Source organism: Cajanus cajan, chromosome 8, assembly GCF_000230855.2.
Source record: "Cajanus cajan strain Asha chromosome 8, NIPB_CcT2T_4, whole genome shotgun sequence".
In the NCBI taxonomy this organism is placed as follows: Eukaryota; Viridiplantae; Streptophyta; class Magnoliopsida; order Fabales; family Fabaceae; genus Cajanus; species Cajanus cajan.
In genome coordinates, this window is record NC_138524.1 from 11,834,976 (window position 1) to 11,855,659 (window position 20,684).

Genomic DNA, 20,684 nt, shown 5'->3' on the forward strand with positions numbered 1-20,684 from the left:
TAGGATACAAGTATTTATCTTAATAAACCATTGTACTAAACATTATTATGGAGAACAAGACCCTTCTTCTAAATATAAACACATTTTTTAAGAAAAAAAAGTATTCTGATTTACATCAATTTACTGGTTTAATTAATCATCGGAATAGGTTAATTTACCCTAATATTTCGTTAAATATTTATTGACTTCTGGTGATGATTATGTTCTGACGAAATGAAATGAATTTGAAAGCTAAGTTACCCCGATGAAGCGGTTAACTGGGCAGAGAAATTTCCATGCTCTGGCTCCACTCTCGAGAAATGAACAGTTTAAGTTTACTAATACCAGAAAGAATGAGCAAAAGGCATCATCCTTGGTAAACATAAATTAGTGAGGAAATGTTTTATTTAAGTCGCACGCAAAAGGTAAAAGAAGATGAAAAGAAAGCAAGAAGAAGGTAAGCAAGAATGGAGTATGAATTATTTCCAACACTAACATGAAGAGATCGAAAAGAGTGTGTACAAAATAAGGAAAAGTGAGAATGATGAGCCTAGGTAGTAACATTAAACATTAAACATTAAACATTAAACAGAAGAATCATTATTATTATTATTGTTAAGATGAAATTGATGTTGGAGAGCCTCTTGAAGGAAAAGCCAAGAGTCGTCCATCAACTGAGGACTCAACCTGAACATCAAAACGCAAAACTCCATCTGCGTGAGAGCCCCATCTCCATCAAGGTCCCCTTCCCTGAGCATGCTGACAAGTTCATCCTCTTCCAAATCCTGGAGACCCAAAAGCGCAGCGTTTTGCCTCAAACTCTCCAACGTTATCACCCCTTTGCCTTTGTCCATCAACAACTCGAACCCGTTGCATAGCTCCTTTATCAGCCCCTCCCCACCGAGCTTGTTCGCCATCACGGGTAGCAAGTCCTCGAACCCTATGCCTTTCCCCATTCCAGCCATCACTCAATGCGATCGATGTGGGATCAATTCTTGTGTATATATATATATGTGCGTGTGTGTGTGTGTGAAGGGTGAAGGAGAAGAATAATGAGAAAGGTTCATGGAAAGAGTGGAAAGCATGTATTGTTAATTAATATATGGAAGCAATGATCCCTGCTTGGATGACAGCCAAAGAACAGCATCACCTTTGATTCTGCTTAAGGAACCTCTCTCTTTCCTAGAACCTTAATTCGGGTTCTTTCCGTCAATTCACTTTTCCTAACTATTCATCATTAATTTAATGCTTACTTACTCTAGTTACTACTACCATCCATCCTACATCAAAATAACATTTTTTATTTTTATTTCTAATTCTCGAAATATAATAACTCAAAAATAATAGGTCACTTCATCATCTTTAACTTTTGATTCTCATAATTAAAATTATTTTATTTTAGTTTTATACCTACAATTTTTATTTTTATAATTTTATGAAAAAAATAGTTCTTTTTATTTATTGCGATAGAAACTTTAAAAAAAAAAAGACATAATATATATAGAGATTAAAATAGAATACTTTAAACTATAAAATATAAAAATAAAATTTATAAAATTATTGGACTAAAAGAATAATTAAAACATTTTTAATATTAAAGAATGGATTTTTGACATCAATACTGCCGGATAGGGATGGTAATAGGACGGGTCGAATACAAGTTTCATGATACATGTCTTCGTTCCCATGACTCAAATTCATCCCCCTACATGTACCCGTACTCTTCGAGTATATTATTTTTTTTCAGCATCCCTGTCCCTGTAACGGATATACTCACCATACTCGTACTAGTCAAAAATTATTTTTGTTTTTGTAAAAAAAATACACTATCTTTTTAAATTATTTTTTCATTGTATTATAACAATAATAATTAGGTTATTTTTCTATCTCATATTCTAATCCATGGACTTCTTAATAATTAAACAACTATAAATATTTCACATTATAATAAATAATTACACATAATAAAATATTAATTTTTTTTAACACAATTAAATCGGGGATGGGGACGGGGACGGGGACGAGTACGAGGCGGGTAAGTATGTACTCATACTCGTTCCTATATCCATACTCAATTTAATATATTAGATTTTACCCGTATTCAGTCAAACCAGATATTTCCTGTTAAAATCGAGACAGATTCAAGTATTATCCATGAATACAAGTTTATTTGTCATCCTTACTGCTCGAGATCTTACTTTTACTAAATATTATTATATATATTTTTATTATAAAGTAGTGATTTTTTCTATAAAAAAAATAAGGATAAGATTTTAATATGAAAAACCTCTCTTTTTTTCTTATTTGAGAGAATCTGTTTCCCTTACATTGCTATTTAATTACAAATGGTTGAATATGATAAGTTTATTGGTTTTTATAATAATTATTTTAAAAGTTAGATTTATTTTAATTTTAATCGATTAATAATATGAATATTTTCATACCTACAATACATAGTAATTAAACAACTAAGAGTAGTATAATGATAGAAAGTTAGAGTAATAAGTATAAAATCTTAAATTCAAATTTAGTTTAGTTATTGTAATTTTTAATGGTAAAAGAAATACACAGCAATTAAATTGAAATAATAAAAGATATGGTTAGAGTCGTATAAAATGAATAATTCTAAATTTAATAATTTTTGTTATTTAGTAGATGAATTAAGTATTAAAATGAAAATTGGTGGGTTGGGAAATTGAATAGCTAAAGAAGGAAACAGCGTAGGAGTTAATGGGAAGAAATTTAGGTAGGCTTGTTGTGCAATGTTAGCATTTGTTGGAGAGTTCACATTGAAGTCAAAAGACGGAGGGGAAGGTGAACCAAAAAACTTGGGTCAAAATGCAGATACAGCCTCTGGTCACAGTTTTATTTAGAACACCCAACCAAGCTGAGGAATGCTTCATGGCTTAAAAAGAAAAGAAAACGATAAAGGAAATTGTCGTGTTTGGTTGGTTCCAAACGGACCAAGTCGGTGGATTCTATCTATAACTGGAATTGGGAAACTCCTGTTAAGTTTCCCCGCACCTACTTTTTGAACATCATATTGCACCCTTCCTAATTTTATTTAAATTGGAACCTTCCTTCCAAACCTATAATTCTTGACTCCAACTACACTCCTCTAATTCTAATCAATCTTTTTACCCCTTGCTACAACTCAAACTCTATTCGGATTCTTTCACCAAAAAATGAAATAAAAAAAAAAAGAGAAGATATTCTTTATTAATGAAAATTAGTAATCAATAAAGTCACGTATTTCGTATTATATTATAAAAAATGAAATAATATTATATTATTTATGTTCTTATTTATAAAATTAAACTTTAAATAATTATTTGTTTTTTTATATAAAGTTCAATTTCTATTATCTCATATTAATTAGTTTTAGACTACAATACATCTAATTAAAGTGTGTTTTCTTAATTTAATAAATGTATTAATTGTATAATTCTTTTAAAGATGTTCTCTAATTGGTTAAAAGAAAGATAAGTATTAATTAAGAGATAAGATCATAATTAAGACATGCACTTTAACTTATTAGATGATATGTGAGTATTAAATAAGAAAAAGAACTAATACAATGATAGTTTTAAAAATAATATATATATATATGCATGAAAAATTAATTATTATCAATTAAATTAAATATTTCTTTTCAATCATGGTAAATTATGTAATTCGTTCTTATATATAAAAACGGAGATAGTATTTTTTTAATTATGATTTTGGTGTAAAGTATCTAATAATTTTGTTGATAACTAAATTTTATTAAAGAACCTTGATAATTATTTTTGGTAGGGACTGCCAATCACGTTTAATATTATAAACCATTTGTATAAATTAAAAAATATATACATATTTACTTAACAAATACAATTTAATATTATTTTACTTCATTATTTTTTTTATAAAGAAATAAGCCGAATTAATTTTTTGTCTCGTTGGTTTTCGTCTTTCTATAGTTCATATTCTTTTTCTCATTATCTAACCTAAGCTCGTTTTAACCTTACTTGTTAAGATTTCTTTTGTCTTATTGGAGGTACATCGCACATTAGATGGTCTTATTTATTTTTTACCAACACTTTCCTGTTACACATTCTCTCGAGAGTCACACCAATATTCGAAACTTCTTCAAAATTTGAGTTTATTTTGGGGAGCTCTTATTTTTGGGATTGCATTATTTTAAGGTGTATGTGAGATCAAAAAAGAAAAATAGGAAGCAAAGGAAAGAGTATGAATGTGTCCCCAGGCTTCGCCTCCACCCATTGTGGTTTCTGAGAAATTGTGAGATGCCATTTTGGAGCATTTGAAAACTTCAGCTGAAATTGTTGATCCAACTGTTTACACGGCCAATTTTACTACTTTTTTTTTCTTTATTATTTTAATTGGTCTAAAAATTATTTAACAATCATCCGGTTATGCACGACTGTTTCACATTTATTTCTTTTTCTCCTCTTCAAATTTATTCTTTTCATATAATTGAACGATTAATAAGGAGCTACGTGAGTATGTAACTTGTACAAACAATTAAAAACTTGCAACGTCGACACCGTCTCATCAAAAGTGTATAGAAAACTATATTACAAAAGTTTATGTAAAAAAAAAAAAACTATTTACGAAAGTATTTTTGACTTAAATTTGGAGATCAGAACACAAAGAAACCAAATAGAAAAAAAAAATAATAAAGAGAACGCTTTGTAATGGAACGAGTGTGTAAAATTCATGGAGATCTTTAGTTATTAAAAAAAAAAAAGTAAACCTTACAAAAAAAAAATCATATCGTATCTAATCTAAAATTTTATGACATTAAATATATTGGTCATTACAATTTATACGATTTTGTATTCTCTTAGGTCGAGAATCGACCGACCTATGTGTAACGATGAAAGTTTTTTTGTCCTCCTTAAGACTTGAGATTGATGAGTTTTTTATCCTCCTAGATTGAGATCGGCTTAATTATGTATGACTATAGTCTCTTATAGACTTCATTAATCGATTAACTTATGCATCTAATTCATTGACTAATTTATATTGAGGTTCAATCAATCTATGTATTACAATTGGATTTCCAATTGACTACCTTGTGCATCTCGTCCACGGACCGACCAATCAATCTGTGTATTACAATTCATGTTATTAATGCATTATGGAAAGTTGTTTTTTTATGCTGAAAAAGAAAAGTCTTTTCTCAAGTAATAAAATTTATTTTTGGATAAATACTAATACAGACAGAACACTTGCTTTTAACTATTGACAATCACAATTTTGTTGTCATCGTGTCAAAGTCTAAAATATAAATTAAAATAACAAAATAAATAAGGTAACTCATTTTATATACAATATAGAATCATAGATTATCATAATCAGACTATATAAACGGTAATAATAAAAAAATTCTCTTTTACTATTGTTTAGTTCTATTCATAGTTCACTATGCCATGAAATGCCAAGACCCACAAATATAAATGTCTTTATTGAATGGTTGACCAATACGCCAATCTCAGAAGGGCTGGTTGACCAATAGGCTAGTCTCTCTGTCTTGGAGTTTTCCTTTCCAATAGTAAGCAAGAAATGCAAGGCATAATAAATAAAAACTTAAATATAATTTTGTTTAGCTTAAATATAATTTTGTTGGTGTAATTTATGTTTTAGTGCCTTTAATTTTTTATAAAATTTTAAAAATAATTCATGCGTGTCATCATCTTTTGTTAAAAAAAATCAAAAATCTTATGTGACTAACATAATAAATATTATATTTATTATATTTTATTTCATATTATCTTGTAAGTAAATTGGTTTTAGACAAAAATTTTTAAAACCTATTTCAATATTGTCACTTTGTCAATACTTTTCACTCGTACCTTTTTTAGACCGTGGAATGTTGCATTATGGTTATCATTGGTGGTGAAGTAGGACCACCAAACTCTTTTCTCTCATGAGGTGTCCAACTCATCAATGTTGCAACAATAGCAGTAGGTGGTAACAATCTTGGTAGTCTTAAACTAATCGACACATTCTTCTTGATCATGTAGGAGGCAGCATTGGCAATGTATTGATAAAGTGGTGGACACTCTTGTAATGCATGAGCTTCTACACGATGGAGGAGTAACCAAGGTCGATAGTCCAACTTCGCCACCAACGATAGTTATGAAGTGAGGTCGAACTCCTCCCTGGTAGATGGCGGTTAGTGGCATGTGACAATCTTGTAGAGGTAGTGGTCATCAAGGAAAAACTTGATGTCATTGTTGAGATCATGAATTGTAAGAAATTGTTCCTCATCGAGGGATTGAGGTTTGGATTCAGAGGGTTGGGGTTGTAGAGTTGAACTTGGATTAGAGAGGGAAAGTGTGATCATCATGAGAGTGAAGGTGAGAGTTTGGGTGTGTTTGAGTGTATTGAAGTGTATTTTAAAACTTTCTAAAAAGAATTTAAAATATATTATATATTATGTTTGACATGTATGAATTTTTTTAACAATAATTGATGATAAAGATTATTTTTAAAATATTATAGAAAGTTAGAAATAAAATAATGACAAAAAAATTTATAGGAACTAAAAGTGGGGAAAAAAAAAGGTAAATTATGGGGATGAGAATTATATTAAACCATAAATAGATAATTTAATTTTTATGTATTATTGATGTAAAAAAATTATACTACTAAAAAATTAGAAATTATAATAAAAAAAACTTTTAAGGTAATTTTAAGTTAATAATCTTAATTTTATGTCAATTTGATATTGAATAATAATACAAAATTATTTAACAGATGCATATACTTTTACTCAAAAATAAATAAATAAACATGTCAGAAAAGACTCTTGTTTAGGCCTTTTGTCAATTCCACAAAGGCATTTGCGATTATGACAGTGATGGAAAGAAATTGATCCAATCCATCCAAATGTGAAATTAAAAGGAAGTTGCCTGATTGACCATTTCAAGTTGCCCAAGTTAGAGGAATGGATAATGAGACAGTAGCAAGCAACAATAAGGAAATCTCTTGGACATGCCCTACATATTTTGACCAAGGATAAAACCAAGACCAAATATTCTTCCTTAAGTTAATCACCACTAGAAAACCTTTCAAATCACAATTTTCTACCTGCCATCTTTTATAGTGACTGTCAATTCATTACGTAAAAAAGTTTCTAGTTTACTTGAAGTAGATGCTCTAATTGAAGGGCATCTCCTTAATTATAACAAAGGCTGGTTCCTTAGGACTTTGAAGAGTGTTGGATTGGCTACCAAGCATGAAAACCACATTTGACACGGTGGGATGTTCATTTGGATCCTCTTGTAAGCACAAGAGCCCTATATTCACACATTTCAAGCATTCATCCGCATTGCATGTTTGGCAGAGTGAAATGTATTAGGAGCTATGTAGTGTTTGTTGCATATCCTAGAAGCAGTCACTATACTTACATATCCTAGAAGACTCAATTCATGTTCAGCATAATAAAATCTAGTGTTCCTTTTTCTACTAAAATCCTCAATCTCGAGTACTACCACACCAAAGCTAAAGACATCATACTTCACTGAAAAATGTCCATCAATTGCATATTCTGGAGACATATATCCACTAAATCACAAAAGATATGAAATATAGAGAAAATAAAATACTTAGCTTATATCATTTTATAAAGTGGGATAGTAAAAATATTTCTATAATGACACTTAAAAGCACTGAACTATGCTTTGATCATGTTTGAGTAAATTTTTCAATAAACACTTCTAGGAAAAATAAATTAAAACGGTACAATGAATTAAGTTTTAGGTAGGATTTAATTTAATTATAACTCATTCATTGTGACACTAAAACCCATTTAGCAAATATGTGAAATGAGACTATCTGTTTGATAATATAAATATGCATAAGATTTAGAGGTAGTTCAACAAACTGTCATTGTTAGGGCCATATGCAATCAAGGTTCAAAATCATTGCCTGTAACCGATATGCTTCAGATTTTTGCTGCTAGGATCATTATGTACACATTCTCATTTCTTAATTTTAGGCCACAAGCGCAGACACGGAAGCATCTTGAAAAATATAGTGCCTGCTGTATATATGCAAATGCAACACTAGAATAATGATTTACAATATGATTGATTTAAGAAAACCAGAAGTGATAGTAAGGTCAAATTCATTCATTTTTGTCAATTTTATCTTTTTCCATCTGGGTCCCCTTTGCTTACTTTTTTCTACATCCTCTTACAACTGGATTTAATTTATAATATATTGAGAGCGTCAATACAGGTCTCTTGTTTTTATTCCAATGGATCTCTAAAACTTCATAGCTGATGCTGAATAATAGTATAAATTTGGCCCACTTTGTTGGGAATTACATATTTATGTCAAATAACTTTCAGAGAAGAAAAGAGAAATATCCATTTTAATTAGTTTGTAAAAATACAAGCGTTGTTCTTTCAAGAACCAAAAATAGAAATTGTCTTCATGATAACTTCAAAAAGAAATAAAATTGATAGTATTAGTCTTATCGTAAATAATATGAAGTAATTTATAGGAAATAATCTAATGATAACTGATTAATTTATAATTTAATGTTCAATAAATATGTTTTTAATTAATTTATGTGTGCATAATGATTATATATTTATTATGTTTCATAAAGTGTTATATATATCTAGATATACATTTTTAAAATTGTATTGGTCTCACAAATCATTTAATGAATATATTCTCACTTTTAGTGTGTGTTTGAAATATAGTTAGAGAACCATCGAACATGCACAAAACTAAAAAAAAAAAACAATATTGACGATTTAAAAAAAAGGTGAATTACATTCAATGGAACGGTAACTCAAACATACTTATAATAGTAACACCATCTAAACTTGTAATTTTTAACAAATAAAAAAAAATATATTAATAAGATAGTATTAGAGAGAGTGTGTGTTATTAGTATTTCCCTACGAAATATGATATGTAATACACATACATACCATATTTGATACATCACACATAGGGATGGCAAAATGGGCCATGGCCTGCGGGCCGACCTGTTGGCCCGCCAATCGGGCCAATCATTTCAACTCGCCAACCTGTTAAGCCCGCCCCGCCAAGCCCGCCAACCCGCCAGGCCAAATAACGGGCCGGCCCGCCACAACTCGCCGGCCCGCATATTTTTTTTTTTTAATTTAATTATTTTTATGTTTATTTTATTTTGATGTAGAAGATGAGGATGAAGATGATTAAGAAAAAAAGTAGAGATAACTTCTTTCAAGAAAGCTTCTAATATTCTTAAAATAAAAATTTAAAGTTAATTAATTGTATTTAAACTTGTTTTGTGGACTATCAAAAAATTTAGTTTATAAATAATTTGTAAGTTTATAATTTGGTTTTGATTTTGGTGTAAATGGATTAATTTCTATTTGATTTTGTTTTAAGTTTGTAATTTGTTTTTGTTGAACATATATTAAGTACAATATGTATGCATTTTTAATTTCATATGATTATATTTATTTATTTGTAGCAAAAAAAAATTTATTTGACCATAAAATATTTTTTTTTTCCATTTTTTTTATTTTTTATTTTTGTAAGCGGGCTGGCGGGCGGGGCGGGCCAGCATCTCCAGCCTGTTTTACATTGGCGGGCCAATGGCGGGCCGGGCCAAAACGGGTCGGGCTGGCCCGTTTTGCCATCCCTAATCACACATGTATCACATTTGTGCTTCATAACTATAAAGAAAACAATAGCAGGTGCAAGAGAATATCTATAACGTCAGTGCCTAGTTAATGTATACATCTCAACTTGAAATGGATTGGAGTGTAAAGGAGAAAGTTGGAGTGTGCAAAAAAATTAAATTGATCCATAATCGATCCGATCCGTATTGAAAAATCTGATTCATTTTAAAAAAAAATCCGAACTGAACCACTTTATAAAATCGGTTCAGTTATCTGATCCATTTTTACAAAGTGAATCGGTTCGTTTCGATTTGGTTTAAAAAAAAAATGATCCATATATGATCAAAAAGTAGTTAATTACACTGCACTGAACCGATCCAATTTCAAAAATATCGATCCATATTTTAAAAAAATCAAACCGATCCACTTTATAAAAATGGATCGTTAACTGGTCCACTTTTATAAAACGGTTCGGTTCGGTTCGGTTCGAAATTTTCAAGAAACTGATCCATAAACACCCCTACGAGAAAGAGTTATGAAGAAAAGGAGAAAGGTAGAAGATTATTTGTGTGTGAGAAAGAGAGAATGGGGAGAAAGTTAGATGGAAGAGAAAGAAAGAAAAGAACAATAATCCTTTTTTTAAAACATTGGCTCAATTAATAATTCTTATTAAAATAAGTTTCTTTTTTTTTTTTTTACTTTTTCTTGTAAATTTTACAAGTAGTTTATGAAATAAATCATCATTGATTTGTTTTTTTACATGGATTGATTAGTTTATTTTAGTCGACAACTAGTATATGTTTTGTTAAATAACTTATTTAAATATTTATTTGATTATAAAGATTAATTAACTTCACCAAAATTTTAAAAAAAATTATAAACTAGTAGTATTATTTTATAAGTTTGAATTTTTTAATTTTTTTTGAAAAAATAACAATTGGGTGTCCACATAAATTATTATTGGGTGATGATATATACACCTCCTATTTTTTATAAATACACCTCCAATCTTTTTTTAAAATAAAATTCTTAAAATATCATTCTAACTAAATATGATTATGTTGATGGAAACGTTAATTTTAGCATTCCCGAAAGTATTTTCCGGAATAGTAAAATTATTGTTCCGGAAAGCATTTTCCGGAAGTATATTTCTTATATAATTCCGGAAAGTTCTTTCTGGAACATTAAATTTAGTATTCCGGAAAATATTTTCCGGAATTATGTAACAAGCACACTTCTGGAAAATACTTTCTAGAATAAAAAATTTATTATTCCTAAATATACTTTCTGGAACAAAAACTTTATTATTCTGAAAAACACTTTCCAGAACAAATGGTGAGAATAATTACTTGGAAGAAAAAATGCATATGATTTGACACATTTTCCTTCGATATTGAACTCACTTACAACTTATAACAAAACTAAAAAGGGAAGAGGATAATGCAGAAATTGAAAAGGGAAGAAGGAAGGTATGGAGATGCGGAGAAAAAAGTAAAGAAGAAGAAACAGAGAGCACAAAGAAGAAAGAATAACGGTGAGAAGGGAGGTGTGAATCTGAAAAATTATAAGTTAGAAAAATAATAAATCCGGAAGTGTGCTTGTTACATAATTATGAAAAATATTTTCCGAAATACTAAATTTAATGTTCCGGAAAGAACTTTCCGGAATTATATAAGAAACACACTTTCGGAAAATGCTTTCCGGAATAATAATTTTGCTATTCTGGAAAATACTTTCCGGAATGCTAAAATTAACGTTTCCATGAATATAATTGTATTTAGTTAAAAGGATATTTTAGGAATTTTATTTAAAAAAAAAAAGAGATTGGAGGTGTATTTATAAAAAATAGAAGGTGTATATATTATCACTCTGAATATAATTGTATTTAGTTAGAAGGATATTTTAGAAATTTTATTTTAAAAAAAAGAAATTGGAGGTGTATTTATAAAAAATAGGAGGTGTATATATCATCAACCATTATTATTTAAACTGTTTATCCAAAGCACAAGTCCACGTAAATTTTGTCCATTACCGATTAAAATGGTAACTAACAAATCACTCTCCTTGCAGTCTAATGTTATTGGATTGGGCTAGCCACAAAATAGCCCACCCAAAAAGAATGAAGAACTAAGAAAAAATAACGACGTTAACTATTTGTAACATGACACAAATGTAAACCCGGTTTCGCGCCCATCTAAGCTCAGCAGGCCCAATCTTAAGACTCAACTATGAATATCCTCTAAATTATTACTTCTAAGTCCATTGCTTAATTTTTCAAACTGTTTATAAATAATAAAAAGTTTAAATATATTTTTAGTCATTTAAATTTAAGATAAATTTATTTTTGATCTTTCAAATTTAAAATCGTTGTATTTAGTTCTTATAATTTTCAAAAAAAAAATTTTGGTCCCTCAAATCATCGATAACGTATCTGAAAGTAATAAATAAGATGATTATGTAATATCAATTAAATTTAATGTGATACTTTTACTAACAGAGACACCAATAAGTGAATTTTATGCAATAATATTTGATAAATTTCTTAACAAAATTTGAATGTAAAGATTAAGATAAGTTTTTTTGAAATTAGAGAGATTAAAAACAATAATTTTAAATTTGAAGGATGAAAAATAAATTTATCCTAAATTTAAAAGACTAAATACATATTTAAATCATAATAAAATATAATGATTAAAAAAAATTAAAATAAGAAGAGAAATAATGGACATGAAACTTTTTATTCATGACATGGTGGTCCTAAGAAAAATTCTTCCAGGTATTGGTTACACTATTTTTTTTCCCCCTATCTTAAATAGGGATTTTGAGCGAAACTCGTTTAGCGATTTAAACATAAAACAAGTTAACTTTTTTAGAAAAAAATAATCTTTTTTAAAAAAAATCTGCTAAGATTAGTCTGTTGATGGGAGGTCTGGCTGCTTTTCATCACTCTTTACATTGTATATCTACAAGTAGTTTTTCTTTTTCCTTCTAAAAGTTAGGTAAATAACCTTTAAATTTTTTTTTGTTTCTCTTTATATTCCCTGGCTTCTCTAATTATTTTGATCACTCTCTTTATGCTCTTTCTCTTTCTTTGTTTTCTCCTTTCTCTTTCTTTATTTTCTCTTAAAATTAAGGATGTTCAAAAAAATTGTAAAAGCTTCATGATCTCTTACCCAAATAAAATGTCTATTTAGAGCAATATTATATTCTCTTTATCCTATAACAATAACAAGTGTTATTTTAGATTATTTTACATATTAAAAAATTACAAATAAATAAAACAAAATAATAATTTTATAAAATTAATCTTATAATTGATATATATTTTTTATTAAAAATGATGTAATGTAAAAATTATTTTTTATATGATATTATTAGTGGTATTAATAAAAAATAGATAATTAATGTTATATTAAAAAATAATATAACACTTGTTTTAAAATTAGTCACTTATATTATACAAAACTCCTTTGACAATGTACATAAAATCTCAAATTTTAAATACATTCATGTTATATGCATAAAAACATTTCAAAGCGAAGTTGAACAGAAAAACCAAATAAAAAGAGAGTACTCGTGATACTTTTTTTTGTGTAAAAGAAAGAAAATAGACATAAATAAAATGGTGCCAAAACAAAAGAAAGAAGCCGATGTCATATACTCGTATTTGATGTCGGTCCATTTTGGCAGCAGTTGCCGTTTCCCCACTCGCGATGAGCGCGTGAGATGCGGTAACAAGAAGCGAAATCAAAATCTCGCAAATCCCACTCGATGGAGTGAATGAGATTCTGCCACGTAATGAAATGAGAATCTGGAACATGCTTACGTGGCATGCATTAGATGCATCACCGTTCGGCATTAATTTGTTCCGATCCAAGAAAATATCACGACACCAGCAAGAAATGAATCATTAAAAATGTAGGAAAAGTTTATTTATGACGAGGATAACTATATCCTCCCGAAACGAAATATTATCCGAAATCTTAAAATATTAATATTTTTTAATAAATTTATTATTAAAGTATTATTTAATTTAATAATTTATGATTTAAATTAATTTTTTAAGCATTTGAAATACATTTCGAATTATATTGTAGGAGGATGTATAATTTTTTATTTATGATTATTGATTATTGATTATTGATTGTTGATTATTGATTATTGATTATTGATAACGTATTTACAGACCATGGAAAAAAAGTTGTGTTCCCTCAGAAGCGTACACCTGGCATGCCTGACACCACAAAACCACACATTCATTTGCTTTGCTTTTGCAGGTCCTTTCATACATTCCACACTGCCCTAGGTATGTCTATCCTCTCATTTTACTATTATCACCCTAAACCATGCTACCTTTTCTTTTCACCTCCTTACACCAATACATTTTACCTTTTCTTTTCTAACTCTCTCTTTATATATATAATACGTGTGATTAGAAACTAATACCAAAAAGTTTATTGGTATTTTTTTATTTATCCATTTTTTATTTGGCCAAATCTATTTATGGTTGTTTAAATCATACTCACCGAATGCCTACAAATTGTCTCAATTTGGTAAATCTTTTAAAATAATGCACTAAGTTGGTAATTCAAAAGTTTAAAAGGCTAACACTATCCTATTCTATTTCATAATCATATGTACATTGTATTATTATAAGGGTTTATTAAAGTTGGAGCCTTAGTCAAAAAATTATTATGCTACCAACAACTACTCTATAAACTAATGTGCATAGTAAAGGAGAAAATAAACAAAAGGAGAGGAAATATGTACAAGAGAAATAAAGAAAAAATATATGACATAAAATTGAAATTCAAGGTGTTTAAATAGAAAAATAGAAAAAAGTAATAATTTTGAATATATCTAAAAAATATATATAAAACAATTATATAAACTTTTAATAGAATTTGTATATGAAATATGAGTATATTAATTTTATTTATTGATAATAAAAGTGTGTGTCAGGGATAGAAATAGTACAGGTTAAGTCAAACTTTAAATATATAAATTGAGTATGTTTTACAAAATTAAAGTTTAAATCTAATATATTATTTATCATAATTTTTTATTTATAAGTTTAGTCCAACCTATTAGTCTATTTGAATTATCAATGTTAATTAGGTTAATAAATTTAATTTTTAAAAACTAATAAAATTATTTTAAAATATGATTTACTCAATATTGTTAAAATTTAAATTTTTAAAAAAATATAGAAGAAAAATTGAATCATTTTCTATTGAAGGAATAATTTATGTGTAATCATATATATTAATGTACACTTATGCACAAGTTATAAGCTTATAAACCTATAATAAGAAAATTATATAAAAAACTTTAATGTTGATAATTTATTTTTGTTTTATAAATTTATTTTTTAATATATATATATATATTATATTATATAAATAAATAGGTCGATCTTTTAGGCTTAACAAACTTTTATATAAGTTAAAATCTGATTTTTTTATATAAATAAGTTTTTTTAAAAGTATAAACTTTATATAAGTCAAATTAGTCTTTAAAGAGACTAGGTCATAAACTCTTGTTTAAGGTCTGACTTATTCTGATCCGAACAATGCCTCTAATATATAGGCAACCAACATATACAAACTAGTAAAAATAACATTAAAACTACATATTAGATTTTATCTTTTATGAACCATAAAAATAAAAATTTAAATGCATGATCACAAGGTTTATTTTATTTACTTATTTTGTCAAAAAACTTCTTATCTCTTATCTTGTCAACAAACTTTTGTTGTTACTTTATTACTCCCCCTCAAGTTGAACTATAAGGGTTATGAACATCCAACTTGAAAGATAATTTAGAAAATTGTTTACTACTTAGAGACTTCGTGAAAATATCAGCTTCTTGTTGTTTTGTTGGAATATAGATAGTAGAAAATTGTGTCTACTTACAGGTATTATAAGATAAAATGACAATCAACTTCCAAGATGAAGAGTAACTTGGTTGTCATCGGTGAATCACAATCAACTTGCAAATATTACAACAAACTTTATGACCAAATGATTTCATTAATGACGAAAGCCATTGCATGGTACTTTGCTTCACTAAAAAAACAAAACACAATTGTTTGCTTCTTGGTTTTTAAGGAATAGGAGTTGATCCAAGCTTCATAAGTATCTTAAGAGTGATTTTTGCGTGAGTAAGCAAGAAATCCAATCTAAATCACAATAGTCAACAAGTTAAAGATCATTATCCTTTAGCAGTATGATCCCCTATCCTAGTGATGATTTTAAATAGCGCAAAACTTGCATAGTAGCATCCTAATGCTCCTACTTTCGGAATTTGCATGAATTGGCTCAAAATATGCACTAAGTATATGATTTTTGGGCGAGTGATAGTGAGAAAGATAAGGCATCCCACAAGTCTACAGTGCTTTGATTTCTCATACCATAACTTCTTGCCACTCAGGATGACTCGTAGCTTAAAAATACGACTTAGGCTCTTCATGAGAAATAAGCTTGATTCATCCTCATTTGATGGTTTAGATTTAGGGTTTAGATAATATAACACTCTTAATGAATATTGTTATGTAAAAGAGATTATCAATCAAACAAACTCATTTTTAAAAAAAAATAAGGAGGTTATAAGGTGTGACGAACCACTGTCTAAGAGTCATTCTTCTCCTTGCAAAATCCCAATATAAAAAGCTGAGTTTGATAAAATTTTCTCATCTTTGGAGGCATAATTCTTCTCCAACTTCTCCCAAAGAAAGGAAAATTATGTGAGAGCAACTACCTCATACCCACTATGATGTTAAAAAAAATTTTACAAATTTTTCTCTACCAAACCTGTGATACATTATTTTTTATCATTACCACCAAACCTGTTATTATTACAGTATTAGTTATTACTGTACCATTTCTCTTGCTTCTCTCTTGTACCGTATCTCAACCCACCAAACACAGAATAAAGTAAAAAAAAAAAAAATTTGACACATAAATTAATTATGTAAGGGTAAAACACAAAAGTATAGAGAATTACCAAAGAGAAAGAAAAAAAAGTGAGAAATATGTTGAATAGAAATAAGAAAGAGTAAAAAAACAAGCAATAAGAAAGATGAATAAAAATAAAAAAAAAACTATAAATGAAGCTACTTGATTTAAAAAATAGAGTGTTAATGACGTATTACTAACGGTGATTTTTCTCTTTTAACAGCATACTTGTTCAATCGATTTACTGTATCCTTGATTTTGTAGGAAACATGAAACGGTAGAGACTAGAGAGAGAAGAGAGGGGCAGTTTGGGACTCCGATGAGAAACTAGAAATTGATATTAATTTTATAAATTTGGCCGACAATTAAAGGCTCTTTCTTCTTATTTCTCATCCCCACTGGAGAGAGAAATTAAAACACCAACCTTGCGAGATGAAGGCCAACTGCGAGCTATGCAAGGCTCCGGCCAGGATCTTCTGCGACTCCGACCAGGCAACCTTGTGCTGGTCCTGCGACGCCAAGGTTCACACCGCCAACTTCCTAGTCGCCAGACACTCCCGCACCCTCCTCTGCCGCACCTGCCTCTCTCCCACGCCGTGGAATGCCTCCGGCGCCACCCTCCCCTCCGCCGCCACCCTCTGCCACCTCTGCGCCGCCAATGACCACCAATTCGACAACCAGGTCGTGCCATGGTCCTCCTCCGCCCCGCCGCCGAGCTCCTCCAGCAGCGAATGCTCCTCCTTCACCGCCAGCAAAAACCACCACCAACATGCTTTCGTCTCCGAATCCGAAACGACAGCAACATCCTCGTCCAAACGACACCGCAAGGACGACAATGATGATCCTCGTCCCCAGGTTTTTTTTTTTTTTTTTTTTTTTTTGTTTCGGACCAGGAATTATTATTTTTTTGTTATTTATTTATTTGTTTATTTATTTTGTTGCGTGAAAGCAGGAGCGTGAGAAGGGTTGGGCGTCAAAACGTAGGTGCCGTGGGAGGGAGAATCGTCGTGGTTGATCGATAATACGACGGCGTTTGGTGTTGTGGAAAGTGAGGGTTTCTCAGCCGCACGATCCACCAAGATATTTTAGCTCTTTCATCATTAACTTCTAATCTAACCGTTTACAACACTTGCTGGTTTCTGACCATAGGTTTATGAATTGTGTATTCACGTCCACTTTTCCTTATTCTAATGTAGACTTTCTTGCCTTTTATTTATATCAAGTTAATTAGTGAGATAATGCTATTGCGATGAGTATGAAAAGGCATTCATTATATTAGTGGGAAATTATTTTGTGTCGATTAATTAAAGTCGAAAGTGATTAGCAGTGGTTATTAGAGACGTTGCTGAACTTGTGGCTGTGTGATGGGGATGTTCAATTTCTCTTTCCCTATAAGGCTGTGTGAGATTTGATATGCGTGTCATGTTCTACAACCTCACAACCAAGACTAACTGTGGAAACAAAAAAGCTCTAGAATAATGCAAGGTGCATGTACTGCTACTACATCACTGCATATTTATGTTAGCGTGTAAGTTTCAAATAAAAAATAAATAGTGCAAAATAAAGAAAGTTTTCAAATAAAAAACAAATAGTGCAACAAAATAAAGAAAGGCTGGAAGTGGTTGTTTGTTATTGAATGATATAAACTACATATGGAGGGATTTAAATGCCATGAAGTGCATCACTTTATAGTATCGTGTGCATGAGATGATAGAATGAAAAAGGAAATATACACAGATGAGGAAAAACAAATTATAATTGAGTGATAAAATGGTTCGATTGTGAATCCTCATTCTACCAGTTTAGTGTTGTGATGAGTAAGTATGTCTTATTAAGGTAGCTTACTATCTTAAGTTGGGGTGTCTTATATGCATAATTGTCGCCAAGTATATCACAATATCATTTTATTTTATTTTACAAATGTAAATAAACAATATGATGTTTAATGTATTATCAAAATAGTAAGAATGTGTTTTACAATAGTTTTCAAATGAAAAATACTAAAAGAATTCTTAATGAGTTAATAATCATTACATGTTATGTTATTGTACCACTATGCTGAAACTAGTTGTAGAGGATTAGAACAGTATACGTAAGATTTTAAATTCTTCGAATTCTATTGTTCGTTTATAAATTTTATAGATAAGAAAAATCGTTACATGTTGTATACGTAAAACAATTGACTAAAGTAACATCAATTTGAGAGAGAAAAAATTAAGGATACAAACGAGAATACTTTATTTTTAAGTAAATGAAAAATATATCCTTAATACGACAACACATTTTTTACTAAATGGTTCACACAAATATACGTGTACGGAGTGCAATTATTCGTTTGCTGTTGAAAAAATCGACTAAATGCATGCTTGTATGCTTTGTTTGGTTAGCATGATTTTGGACGAAAAGTAAGCCTCTCCTTGGTATTTCTAATATTACTTCTTTTTATATTTTCTCTTATTATTGTTAAGCAAGACAAATTCCATTTTATTTTATTTTATATATTTATTATATATATTTTTTTTTTACTTTATTTTTCATTTTTTTTTCACAGTCAAAGTTTAAGTAAGAAAAAATGAGATAAAAGTTTGTTGGACAAGTTAAAAAAAAAAGAACTCTACTCATGTATAGAGAGGGATAGCAAAATAAATGGGTCGATCCAACCCATTTTAATCTATCTCATCACAACTCATTAAAAAAATACGAAACAAGTTGATATGCTTGATTAAAGTAGGTAAAAAGTCTTGTAGACACTATTGATAGATCGGTCAAAGTCAGTTATTTATTTATTTTTGTTAATTTAAATTGACAAATTTAATTTTCTTAATGGTAATTGAGAAATTTAATCAAGGGATTCATGACATAAAATTTTCCTTCAACTTCAAGAATATAACACAAATAATAAATTACAAATTGCAAAAAGTCTTTCTTTTTCAATAAAAATTACTACAAATAGTCTCTTAATAGAAAAATTATAATAGTCCTTAAGAATTACAATACAAGTATGACATACACCATAAGCTAGCATGTCAACCCACCATTTGACCTGAAAGATTGACGAATTAAAATATCCATTTTAGTTCGCTAATTTTTGGCAGTTTGATGGGCTAATTCACATGTTGTTGTTCACTTTGTCACCTCTAATTGAGAGTCTATAGAGAAGGAAAAAAATATATATTAACAATGCAAAATAATTTTTACATTGTCATTCAATAAAAAAAATTATTATGTATTACATTTGTTGACTCTTACAAAATAACTAAAATTTATGTTAACAATGATATCAATCAATGTATAAATTAAAAAAAATGTAACACCCGTTAAAATAAATTAAATAACATATTTTAGTCTTTTGTTTAGATTATATAAAATGTTATGTATTAATAGTAAATATTTCTATAATATATATATATATATATATATATATATATATTAATTTCTACTATAAACAACTTAAAAATATTTTTTTATTTTTTTCTTCTTAAAATCTTGGTTTGGTTGGACTTCTTTTTTTTCTTGTTCCCATGTTTCATAATTTCACAACTTTTTATTGAATTTTTAAAATTATACATTTTGTTATTTTATCAATTAACCATTTACCTTATTAGTTAACTACAAATGTAATATTTTGATTACTGATATAATATATTGATCGTTAATATAAAATTTGATTATGTGATATATAAATGATAACATGTATAATATGTCATGTAATTAATTAATGTGTTATGTCAGTAGTTAATTAATAATGTCAGACAATCAACTAATAAATGATAAAATGTGTTAACAATTTTAAATTGTGTGATAATATATATAATTTTAAAATTTTGGTGCAAAATCTATAAGAATAAAAAACATAGGTGAGAAAAAAAAATTGCAATTGAGACTAAAATATGTTATTATTTTTAAAATTTTGGTGCAAAATCTATAAGAATAAAAAACATAGGTGAGAAAAAAAAAATTGCAATTGAGACTAAAATATGTTATTATTCTACAAAGCAGTAGTAAAATGATTCATTCAAGGGTTTACATGTGTTGTACAACTTTTGTTAAATTTTAAAGAATTGGATATTTTCGTGATTAAGACTATGTTCAACAGCTTTTCTTAATTTA

General features: G+C 28.7%; 2 protein-coding genes across 2 annotated transcripts; one reads left to right on the top strand and one right to left on the bottom strand.

The window, feature by feature from the left end:
* Window positions 1-437: 437 nt before the first annotated feature.
* Window positions 438-1,130, bottom strand: LOC109812777 (calcium-binding protein PBP1). The gene has a single exon (XM_020376826.3). It carries the CDS (start codon window positions 942-944, stop codon window positions 564-566), a length of 381 nt encoding a protein of 126 aa, XP_020232415.1. The 5' UTR covers window positions 945-1,130; the 3' UTR covers window positions 438-563.
* A 15,740-nt stretch (window positions 1,131-16,870) lies between these two features.
* Window positions 16,871-17,836, top strand: LOC109812768 (B-box domain protein 31). The gene is made up of 2 exons (XM_020376811.3): window positions 16,871-17,429; window positions 17,527-17,836. Exons 1-2 carry the CDS (start codon window positions 17,007-17,009, stop codon window positions 17,587-17,589), a joined length of 486 nt encoding a protein of 161 aa, XP_020232400.1. The 5' UTR covers window positions 16,871-17,006; the 3' UTR covers window positions 17,590-17,836.
* The last annotated feature ends 2,848 nt before the right edge of the window (window positions 17,837-20,684 follow it).

Bases quoted from the DNA above. Each gene is read 5' to 3' on its own strand.
- LOC109812768 (XM_020376811.3), top strand. From the start codon at position 17,007: ATGAAGGCCAACTGCGAGCTATGCAAGGCTCCGGCCAGGATCTTCTGC. The intron at 17,430-17,526 runs GTTTTTTTTTTT...GCGTGAAAGCAG, and splicing joins ATGATGATCCTCGTCCCCAG to GAGCGTGAGAAGGGTTGGGC.
- LOC109812777 (XM_020376826.3), bottom strand. From the start codon at position 944: ATGGCTGGAATGGGGAAAGGCATAGGGTTCGAGGACTTGCTACCCGTG.